At 37.6% G+C, this 12303-nt stretch overlaps 1 protein-coding gene across 5 annotated transcripts in view; it reads left to right on the forward strand.

The window, feature by feature from the left end:
* The window catches only part of TP63 (tumor protein p63), a 209363-nt gene that overhangs the window by 121580 nt on the left and 75480 nt on the right, over window positions 1-12303 (forward strand). For 4 of the 5 annotated variants that reach the window (XM_060100122.1, XM_060100123.1, XM_060100124.1 and 1 more), the window contains exon 4: window positions 10591-10845. In XM_060100122.1, the coding sequence (XP_059956105.1) occupies window positions 10591-10845 (255 nt within the window). Of the gene's footprint in view, window positions 1-10590; window positions 10846-12303 lie in introns of those variants that run through there. The other variant, XM_060100126.1, reaches the window with a different exon arrangement.

A 12303-nucleotide genomic window follows, 5' to 3' on the forward strand; every position in this document is an offset into this window, starting at 1 on the left:
ACTTAATTGATTACCCAGGAGAACAGAGAATGTGTTTGATTTTTCTACAAAACGGAACCGATTAGATTTTTATCTTGCTTTGCAGTCACTTTTTAAATGTGTTTACTTGCTTCCACACCATTCCCTTCATTCATTTTGTCTCCTGATGTCTCTCAATCATCACCAGGGATGTGGGTGGTTTGCTCTGGGTGAATAAGCTTGATGATTTGCAAACACTTTCACATTTTATTTTCTATGGTGTTATTACTAAAGGATGCCTGAGAAAACTTTAAGTCATTTTGTTCTTAAACGTGGTGCCTCAGGTTTTTTTTTTTTTCTGTCCAAATAAGACACTAATGAGCTGTTGTAATTATTAAACTGATTGATTGATTGTTACTTTCATAATGGGGTAAATAGAATGAAATGAATAGATGAGTGTCTTTTCAAAGTAAGGCATGTCTTTGGCATAGCTGGAAACTTTAGTTTTACTTTGCAGTTAAAAGTGAATCTTAAAGGAACACTTCAATGTTACATAAGTCACCATGTCTAATTACAAAACATAGTAAGTCACTGAAAACTTTATCTCAAATAAAATGAAAAGTGTAGCAATCAGCAAAGAACTTGACAAGCAAAAGCAAATTAGAACTTAAAAAACAGTGTTCCTCATTTGAATATGTACAGAATAGTAAGATTGAGTAGTATAGTCCTTATTGCATGTTTTAGTTTTCCATTTGCAAATAAAGGCTAGTGTTTCAACCTGTGTGTGTGTGTCTGTGTGTGTGTGAGTGTGATAAAGTCTGGGAAATGAAGTCATGAATTTAGACCATTTACAAGAAATGCTTTGTAAGTCTGATAAACTACAATCTCAGTTCCTCAAAACATACTTTTGTAAGCCCTTAATTATGGCATTATTCTAAACTGAATTCTAGCTAACTGGGCAGAAAATCATGGAAATTAGAGAGGGAGGGACCAATTTTGTGGCCTTTCTATCAGAAACTAACATCTTACTCGAGGCTTGTGTCTGGGTGGTTTCTCTGTCCGCAGGAAGTAAATCATTATATGACCACAAAGATTTGTATTCTTATTGCTGACCTAGATGCATGAGAAACAAAATCTAGAATATCAGGTAAGAAACACTGCCTTGGCACAAAAATATGTATGTGTTTGTTTCAAGGAAGTAGAAGCTCATTAATAAACTTCCCAACTAGGTGTGAACTACCAAGTATTACTCATGGCCTTGTGAGTGACAGGACTGGCTATTCTGCTACTAGTTCCCATAACAGCTGAAGCTAAAAGCACAATTTCCACCTACCAGAACAAATCAAAACACAAAGTAAAGGTCACTGAGATTATTTGGAGATGCACTGTAACATTCAAGGGCAGTAGTATGTAAAGAGGTGACTCTGATTTGGAGACAGACTTACTTCAGAGTAAAAAAGCAATACTTGTTTGGGTTATAGTTGAGTGAGAACAAAATATACTGTCCGAAGGTGATTTTTATTTTGAAATGTTTTGCGTTTATTCTTTAATATTTGCTGAACACCTACAATGTCCCAGCCATGGTTCCAGATATGATACTCAACACTAAACAGATATCATCTCTCATAATTGTTTAGCAGAGAAGACGAACATTAAAAGGTACTTATACAGATAATTAATTTTCAATTATAATTATGTGATACAAAGGGGAAAGTTACTGTGCCCTGACCATGTGAAACAAAGAATACCTCTCTGGATCCTCCAGGAAGGCTTTGACTTGGAAATGACATTGAAGCTAAAACTGAAAGATGAGTTGGGAAACAGCCTGCAGGTGTAAAAGACTTGAGGACTGAAAAAGTTTGCCTTTGAAAAACTGAAGGAATGTTATTCTTTAGTGAGCAAAGAGGACGGTTTCAAATAGTATGGTGTAGGGCAGTTTAGAGATTTGAGGCTTGTGTTCTAAGAGATTAGAAACCTGCTCAATGTGTTCAAGCATGAGGGTGACATGATCAGATCTTCAGGGAGTTTCTGGTGCTAGGTCCAAGGAGCTGGGTCTCCAAAAGAATGGCTAAAGTTTTATACCCTGTCTTTAATGAGTGGAAAATATTTTCTTTAGATATAAAATAAGTACACTTTCATTGAATGTAACTCATTTATCTTTTTCTTTTGAATTTTATTTTATTTTTTTAATACAGCAGGTTCTTATTAGTTATCCATTTTATACATATTAGAGTATATATGTCAATCCCAATCTCCCAATTCATCACACCACCACCAACACACACCACCCCCCACACACACTCCGCCCGCTTTCTCCCCTTGGTGTCCATACATTTGTTCTCTACATCTATGTCTCTATTTCTACCTTGCACACCGGTTCATCTTTACCATTTTTCTAGATTCCACATATATGCATTAACATACGATAATTGTTTTTCTCTTTCTGAATTACTTCACTCTGTATGACAGTCTCTAGGTCCATCCACATCTCTACAAATGACCCAATTTCATTCCTTTTTATGGCTGAGTTATATTCCATTGTATATATGTACCACTTCTTCTTTATCCATTCGTCTGCTGATGGACACTTAGGTTGCTTCCATGTCCTGGTTATTATAAATAGTGCCACAATGAACATTGGGGTGCATGTGTTTTTTGAATTATGGTTTTCTCTGGGTATATGCCCAGTAGTGGAATTGCTGGGTCATATGGTAATTCTAGTTTTAGTCTTTTAAGGAACCTGCATACTGTTCTCCATAGTGGCTGTATCAATTTACATTCCCACCAACAGAGCAAGAGGGTTCCCTTTTCTCCCCACCCTCTCCAGCATTTATTGTTTGTAGACTTTTTGATGATGACCATTCTGACAGGTGTGAGGTGATACCTCACTGTAGTTTTGATTTGCATTTCTCTAATAATTAGTGATGTTGAGCAGCTTTTCATGTGCCTCTTGGCCATCTGTATGTCCTCTTTGGAGAAATGTCTATTGAGGTCTTCTGCCTATTTTTTGATTTGGTTGTTTGTTTCTTTGTTGTTGAGCTGCATGAGCTGTTTATATATTTTGGAGATTAAACCTTTGTCTGTTGATTCTCTTGCAAATATTTTCTCCCATTGTGAGGGTTGTCTTTTCATCTTGTTTATAGTTTCCTTTGCTGTGCAAAAGCTTTTAAGTTTCATTAGGTCCCATTTGTTTATTTTTATTTTTATTTCCATTACTCTAGGAGGTGGGTCAAAAAAGATCTTGCTGTGATTTATGTCAAAGAGAGTTCTTCCTATGTTTTCCTCTAAGAGTTTTATAGCGTCCCGTCTTACATTTAATTCTTTAATCCATTTTGAGTTTATTTTTGTGTATGGTGTTTGGGAGTGTTGTAATTTCATTCTTTTACATGTAGCTGTCCAGTTTCCCATCACCAGTTATTGAAGAGGCTGTCTTTTCTCCATTGTATATCCTTGCCTCCTTTGTCATAGATTAGTTGACCATACGTGCGTGGGTTTATCTCTGGGAATGTAACTCTTACATAAATATTCCAAGCAGAAATCTGAGTGACTCCAAGTGAAGGATACTTAAGAAAGTGGGTAAATCTCAAGACAGATATACTGGTTTCACATCTGAGCTCTGTCACTTACTACCCTGAGCACTTAATCTTGTGGAGCTTTAGTTTCCTCATCTGTAAAATATGTATAAAACACGGGCTAATAATTCCACTTAACTCATGAGAATTAAATGAGTAAATATGTGCAAAGCACTTAAGCACTATGAGGAACATAGTAAGGCTCAGAGAGAACTTAGTGGTAGTAGCAGAGGAGGAGGTGTGATAGTAGTAGTAGTAATAGCTAAGATTCTTCTCCCAGAGGATTAAAATGTAGATGCTAAATAGGGTTCAGACTTTTTTAATCTTGATTGTCACCATTATTTTATTGAAATTGACATGTCTTCAGTTTCATATCATGGTGAGCAAAACTACCTCCTGTGATAAAACATTAATCACATTTAATCACCCCAGTGTTTTAAGTCATAATTTCTGATATAGTTTAGACAGATACATTATCAAAGTTATGTTTAAATATTTTAAACTCACTTTAAAAACCAGCAAAGCATTATTGATGAGTTCTAAATTTACCATGGTATGCTTTCCATATAGATGGTATAACCCATCACTAAAGATCTCCATTACTGTGTACTTTCTTCTCTTAGCATTACCATATCTGCTTAAAAAACTATTAAGACAGGGATTGTTATAGATTGAAACTTTCCTCAAACACATTTTTGACCCAACTTTAATAAATAATTCCTGGTTCACTTTAAAGAGACTGAAACTCTGTATACATTTCCCTATTATTTTGATCAAGAATTACTGAATATTAAAATTATACCTTTCTGCTAAGCCCAATGCTTCCTTGGTATGTAATGGTGATGTCAGGTTTTTTTTAGAATTGAGATGTTCTTGATTATAATTTTATTTATTTGTCATTATTACTGAAAGGGAGTACTTAATGAAATCATAGAATTTAAAGTTTATTTTTCCTTAATTGAGCTCTACACAGTGTAATTTAGCTAAATTTGGATTGAGTTATAGCTTCTCTACGTTTCACACTTCCTAACTTTTCAAGTAGTATGGCTAATATTTGTTGACACTGTTGTCTACCTGATTAGCCAACTTTGTATTTATTTGTCTCACCTGCCCTTCTCATCCTTGGCTGGAGCTTTTAGGGAGCTCTCTCCTAAATTATGGAATCTTGGACCTCAGAGGAATCTTGACACTTTGTTTCAGAGCATAACACATTCTAGTAAGCTCTTTGCAGGCTGTTTTTCTAGGTTTGTGGGTTTTAATGCTTTATTTTTACATTTTGTTCGTTATAAGGTATGAGTATATTTTACCTCCACTCACTTTCTAGGATCATTTGGAAGACAAAAGAAGTGAAATATTTTATATCTAACAAAACCTGGTTTTGAGAAAAACGTGATGCTAAATACATTCTTAAGGTGAAAAGATGGTGCTTTAATTTAACATTAGAATATAAATATCTTCTTGACCTCAAATGAAGCACATTCAATCAATTGTGTTTAATTCTAGCATAAAACAAACCATCATTCTTTGAGGTGAGGCAGGTGGTAGAAGACTAAAAAATGACAAGCATTTCTCCCTCAGGCAGTGCTTGTTTAAAAGTCACTATTCTGCCAATATTTGGGGATAAAAATGTAGTACTGTCTGCTAGAGCATAATCCAATGGAGGCTTTGCAAAGCCAGGGTCATGAAGAAAGCTGTTTTCTTTCCCCAGGAGGGGCTTTAGAGTGTTCAGAAAGCTCTTCCATGAAGGCTGAGGTGAAAGGTTATATTAGCTGAGGAAACTATATATGCTGCCTGAAATAATTTGGTTTTGTAAGTTTGGTCTGGCAAATCTGTATGAAGAAAAAAAAAGTTATTTCATTTTTTGAAAGCAATCTCATGACATTATTTTTACATGGTATTGTAGATGAGAATGGTCATCCCTAGAAAAATGTTAGAACTGGTGCACCATTTATGTTTGATCATCAGATTCAATCTCCTCAATTTTATACAGATTTTACTTTATAGGAAACTAAGGTCCAGGTTGTTTAAGTACGTTGTCCAGGGGTAGATGGCAAATTAGTGGCAGTGTTGGGCCTTAAACCCCATGTTACCCAAGTCTAAGTTCAGAGTTCTTCTGCATTACTAGAGTCCATTCACGAATAAAAGGAGCACTGAAGAATGTTTAATTCCCTAGCCTCCTCTAACAGTCAGTCAAGGACTATAAATATAATTTTTTTCAAATGAAATTTGGGCAAGTTATTGTTTCCTGTGACAAGGATCCATTTGAATTGAGGTAAATAAATTGATTATATGTTTCCAAAGTAACCTCTCCTATGCCTGATATGGTCTGCATTCCCATTTTTTATTAATCTCTTGCCATATATTATTGACTATCATTACCACAAATTTAGCTATTACAGATAGTAATATCTAGGAAAGGCGAGAAAAAGAACTTATAAAATTTCTCTTACACAGATACATTGGAGGAGAGAGATTTTCAGAAATGCAAATTATATCTATGTGTCTGTTTCATTGCACTGGTCATATGACTTGATTGGAATTCTTTTTTGATGTTAAATTATTTTACAGGAAAGTAATTACAGAGTCAACTTTAAGTAGGTATAAACCCAGGTTTATATTCAATATGAATTCAATATTAAGTTTTGTTTACAGTGATATATACTGATATACATTATTGCTGAGGTGATGAGAAGAAAATTCAGGCCCACAATATATTCAGAATTTAAGATCATTAAACAATGTAATCCAGGAAGAAAAACAAAATGAAACTAAAGGAACTGCGTTTATATAGTACACTTTTAAAACAACGACCAGTCAGGAGAAATCTCTATTCTTTATTGCCATTTTAATTCTAATCATCAAAACTGAAGAAATAAATCAGTCTGTAGATGACTATGGGCATGCGAAAGAACTTACTTACGGGGGGAGAAAAACAAACAACAAGGAAACCCTCTTTCTATATTTGGGAATGGTAGTTATACTTGCTCTTTCCTAATGGTGAAAGCAGGCAGTTTGAGATTCAGCCCCTGGGTATCCCTACACTTGCCATACCAGCTCCATGTTTTAGAACACCCCCCAGGGTGTTCTGTGATTACCCGGAGTATATGAAGTTTCTGTGACCAAGGCGTGTTTTATCCTTTCTGTGGGCAGATCAGCTAGTTTGTGGTGGAGCTGAATACATTTCAGCTACAGATGTTGGTAATTTTCTAGAGTCCAGGCAGTGTCTTCTATTTCAAAGTTATTTTATAGGAAATGAGACATCTGTTCGAATTCAAAGGAAATCCACTGTTTTACTTTATCAGGCTTATAATAAATATCAGGGAAATCGTGTTCATTTTCACCTTTTATATGTTGTGGAGAAAAAACTGTCTCCTCTTTCAGACGTGATAAGGTAGATATACAACACTGTTCATTCATTCACTGAGTCCCTATAGAGTATGTTAAGGTTATTCGAACATCAAGATACCTTGTTATTACAAAGGGATAATCTACTTCCTATTACATTTCAAATGTTCTAATAGCTTTTGTTGCATAAGAAACACATGGGACACAGAGGACCCCACAGAGTTCTTCTCAGGGCACTTTTTGGTACTCATACGAGTGTCATGTTCTAACTTCGGAGACTATTTTACTTGTCATCATAAATAGGCATCCCAGTAGCATTCCAGCATAACACAAATTTCTCCCTTCTGTGTTTATGGAATTACTGAAGTAAACAAAGAGTACAGGTACTGCTTCCTTCATCCCACCAGCTTCACTTTGGTGGAAAAGAAGAAATAAATATTATTCACATTAACCTGGCACAGAGCTAGCTTCATAGGCTGCAAAGTGTGCAGTCATGAAAGGGTCCTGTGCTTTGTTTAATGTTCTGCTGTCACCATTATGAAACTTAGTAATTTATGAACAAGAGGCCCTGTGTTTTCATTTTGCAATGGGCGCTGTGAATTATTTTGCTGGTCCTACCAACCTAACACTTGTTCTTCTTGGCTATGCTGGTCTGCCCTCTGCCTCTAATTGTACTTTGTCAACATGTCCACTCTCTTCAAATCTAAGAAATAAGCAAATAAGAAACATTTTTGGTCGTTGTCAACTAAATGTTTTTAAAATTAACTTCAAAAGTACTAATTCCTATGGCAGGTTTATGATATAAATTTTTAATAAGGCCATGGAAAGTCTGCAAGTAGATTTCTAATCATACAATTCTTACTTTGGTGGGTTTGTTGCTGTGTGTTTCAGGCTAGTTAATTCAAAGTTAGTGTTGGTTGTATGCTTTTTTTTTTAAAGACAATTGAGTATACTACTTAGCTTTTGTTTCTTTAAAGTAAAATTTGAGGAAAGCTTAAAATGAAATATTTTTTTGCATTTTTATCTTGAATAGTCAGCAGCTCTTTGCCCAAACCTGATAAATCTAGTTTTACATTATATAAATTGAGGCGTCAGCACTGGAAGCAAATCCTATTGTGAAGTAAAATATTTCACCCTAATTTTTTGGAATTAAAAATTATGGCATGTAAAAGCATAGCCATCAACACCTATTAATGGCTTTAAATAGAGTTTCTGCTTCTTTGGTGCCACCCAATATGTTCAGTCTCACTGCTGTCCCAGGGACGTCGTCCTTGTACCCCTGAGGTAAATGGAGTTTCTATTTCTCTTATGTCCTTCAAGAAGCACTGAGTGTTTACTCACTGGCTTTTAAAGCTGGGTCCCCAAATTTTTCTCTTTACATTTATTGGAAAAAAAATTCAAAGGGCCATGTTTCTTTGTTCTCCTCCAAGCACACAATTAGCTGAAGTTCCATTCTGTGTAGCTAGAAGGAGGAGGAAAGGGTTGGCCCAACAGGCTTTTTACTGCCTGTGAGAAAGTGCTTGGCGAATTTCTTTGTCCCTTTTGTCAGGGGCGGCTACCTCCCTAATTGTACAGCTCTAGGGAAGCACGCGCCTCTGGGAGCATTATCTGATTCCTACAGGACGCTCAGGAGTGCTTTGTATACTGACCCTTAACTTGAACACAAATAATAATTTCAATCCCCTTTCTAGGCTGTTGCCGCAGGCTTGGACACCTAAGAGCTTTCATTCAGCCAGGGGTGTGGACGCCTTCGTCCGGGCCTCAGGTTTTAGTTTTCTCTCTCACAGCTGTCTCACCTGCAGTTTGCCTCACCTGTCAAGAGGGGAAGCTAAAGATGGAGGACAGGCCTAGGAGCTGTGGAAGTCAGAGGGGAGGGAAGGCGAGACTAACAGCTGCTCTTGTCAGCAGGGGGATAAGTGTAAAGAGATTAATAGTTATTTGAAGAGCAAATGGGGACATGGCATCCGGCAGTGGAATGCGAATGCATACGTGTAATGGAATGGGCATGCAACCGTTAACATTTAGACAGATGCTCTTTGGACTGAATGGAATGGCAGAGTCCTTTCTCCTCCCCGTGTGAAATACTTAAAGTTTAGTAAAATCATTTTCTTACACTTAAAGTTGAATTAAAATTGTTTTCAAGCATCCATTTCTTTGTGAGTTTGTTCTTCTCTGTAGTTTGACTTAATCTGGGACTCTGTTATATTTCAGTTGAAGAGCCAGACTCCTCATTTCCTTTATAAAATATGTACCCACAGGACTGCCTTCTTCTTTTTGCTTTTGATTTGTTTTCCTGTTGCTAACTTGAAGAAACAGTGAGGTTTCCATGTGTCAGAAGATTTCACAAAGGGAAAATGGTACACAGGCTGGTGGCTCCTTCTGGAAATGTGTCCAATTTGACTCAGGAATGACTTGAATTACCTTATCAGGCGGACGGGTGTGATGGTGTTGGCAGGGCCCTGGACTTGGAATTGGAAGATTTGGTTTCAAAATCCCTACTCTTTTCTTATTAGCTGATGCTTGAGCAAATCACTTCCCCTCTCTGATAGTAATACAGTAAAGATTTTTTGCCGATGAAATGAGAAGTTAAATCATTCTTCCCATAAACATCTTATTGAATACCTACTTGGTGCTGGTTTTCCTAGAAGAAATAAAACACCTGGCAGAGAAGCTATATGAATTAATGGACTTCTGAATTTTTTCAAACATAGAATTTTAATCATAACTAGATGATATTTCTCTTACACATGTTCTACTTTAGAAAATAGTAAACTGCCACAAAGAAAATGAAAAAACAGATGAAAAATTAGGCTGTTTAGATGGTCTGCTAGCATGTAACCTTTTAAAATATATAGTTGCGGGCTTCCCTGGTGGCACAGTGGTTGAGAGTCCGCCTGCCGATGCAGGGGACACGGGTTCGTGCCCCGATCCCGGAGGATCCCACGTGCCGCGGAGCGGCTGGGCCCGCAGGCCATGGCCGCGGAGCCTGTGTGTCCGGAACCTGTGCTCCGCAACGGGAGAGGCCGCAGCAGTGAGAGGCCCGCGTACAGAAAAAAAAAAAAAAAAAAAAAAAAAAAAATATATATATATATATATATATATATATATATATATATATATATAGTTGCCTCTCCCTATCCCTGCTACTCATTTCCCTCCAGTCTTCAGGAATCCAGTCCCTGGGGGCAAGTTGGTACCCTGAGAGAGAATTTAGAATGATGACTAAAAGGAAATTTGGAGGACAACTGATTTTTCTCAGTAAACAATTTGATGCTTAAGTCTCCTCTAGAACATATCTATCCAGTGGTCTTTTTCATTCTGAATACCAGGACAGAAGAAGAAGAAGAAAAAAATAGCAGTCAGTATTCATTTATTTTAAAGAATTCATAAGCAGCTACAGAGCACTGGCACTTCTTGCCCAGTTTGGGAATGAGCACATAATCCACTTTCAAATGCTCTCGGGGAGACCGCAGTCTCCAAAGGTTGCCCGTGAAGCTGTGTGAACTGTGCAGGTCATTACAAAACATACACACGCCTGGGGTTTCTCTTGGTGTTTTCGAGCTATGCATGACAAATCGGTCATTTTCCCTTGAGTGCGAAGTGTTGCAGACGTGAGGTGGAACTCTGTAGAAGGCACTCACCAAATGATGCCTTTTTGGCAGCAAGGATCTGCAGCTTAAATGGCTAATGTGGGGGGTTTCTGGGTGTCCCGCAGCCACAGTACACGAACCTGGGGCTCCTGAACAGCATGGACCAGCAGATCCAGAACGGCTCCTCGTCCACCAGTCCCTACAACACAGACCACGCGCAGAACAGCGTCACGGCGCCCTCGCCCTACGCACAGCCCAGCTCCACCTTCGACGCCCTCTCACCTTCGCCCGCCATCCCCTCCAACACCGACTACCCGGGCCCACACAGCTTTGACGTGTCCTTCCAGCAGTCCAGCACCGCCAAGTCCGCCACCTGGACGGTAAGAGCACCGGGCGCCCATGTGTCCTTGAACCTGATCCCCAAGTACAAGGGTCTTCTCCATCACCCCTCCCCCACCACCCCTGGCTCTCTCCCCCATCAAAGCTTAGCGCTCCATATTGAATGGTGCAAAATTTCTCCCTGTCCTCTAAGGACATTTTGGTTTGGAATATTCAACACTGACCCAGAGAGAGAGAAAGTGCCATTTAGCAGGAACAGCCCTGACCTGGGAACCAAACTCCTGTGTTCTGGCTGGCTCCTAGCAATTTCAGTGGATGCGTTCTAGCCTGCCTCATGCTGTTGGGAGGTCCTTTGTGTGAAAGACTTTTTTTGGAAAAACGTAAAGCATTACGCCAATGGAAAATACCGTAATCGTAGGATATGTGTTTGCAGTCTGCAGAATGTAGACGTTACCAGTCTCATTATTTTGAAAAAATAAATGTCCCAGTAAGGTGCGATTTAAAAAAAAAAAAAAAGAATAAAATCACAAACACAGTGTAAAAAGAAATTAAGATCTCATCTATTAAGGAAGGGTTAAATTTGTGCATGTGGGTTCTATAACATGATTCATAATTTATTGATACATATATATCTATTACATGTAGAAGCAAGTTTCCCTCCCCAAATCCTCCTAAACTACACATTAGGGGCCTAAATTAGCTTCAAAGAGATTCTGATGAAAAATGTTGAAAAAATCTTATATATAACTTTTCTAAGAAAACATGGAAATACTTTTAAAAATTAAAAAAGCTACAAGAATGTTGATTCTATTTCAGAGTTTATTTTATTATAACATGAATAAAGCTTAAATATAAGGGAGGAAACCTATAAGACTGGTTTTAACTGGTTGATCAAGGAATGCCCAAGACCAAAGTGACACACATTTTGTCAAAGAATTTAATGTTTACCGAGATTATAGAAATGCTTCCAAACATCATCGTCTTGTTGAGAAGTAGCTTTCAAATTGTTTTAACAGATTTTTCCCTCTTTGGCAAATAGTTTTCTTTAGAAATAATTTCTCTTTGTATGTTACAGTATCCAGGCTTTTCTCCAGTTGTACAGAGTTTATAAAATAATCTGCATTAGTAACACTAAATTCCAACATAATTTCACACATGTCCCCTCATTTTGACCTCACTTTTTTGTGAGCTAGGTAGGGCACATTTCACAACTCCCACTTTACTAGTGAGGAGAGCTGAAAGAACATGGGGATTCAGTGGCATCCCTAAAGTTACAGAGACTTTTGTGTAGCTGGTCCTATTTCTGATTCTACTACCCTCCTCCCACTAGATTATGTCCTTTCTTTTTCTTTTCACCATTTCACATCAGGATGTCCCATAATTGTCTAAAAATTTATCTTAGTGCTTTTCTTTCATGGTTTGAGAAGCGGTTCTGTCATGGTTCGTATTTCAACCATAAAGTAGAAGTGTTAGCTTAAAACTTGATCTCTCTTCCATGT

Source organism: Mesoplodon densirostris, chromosome 5 (assembly GCF_025265405.1).
Source record: "Mesoplodon densirostris isolate mMesDen1 chromosome 5, mMesDen1 primary haplotype, whole genome shotgun sequence".
Taxonomy (NCBI): Eukaryota; Metazoa; Chordata; class Mammalia; order Artiodactyla; family Ziphiidae; genus Mesoplodon; species Mesoplodon densirostris.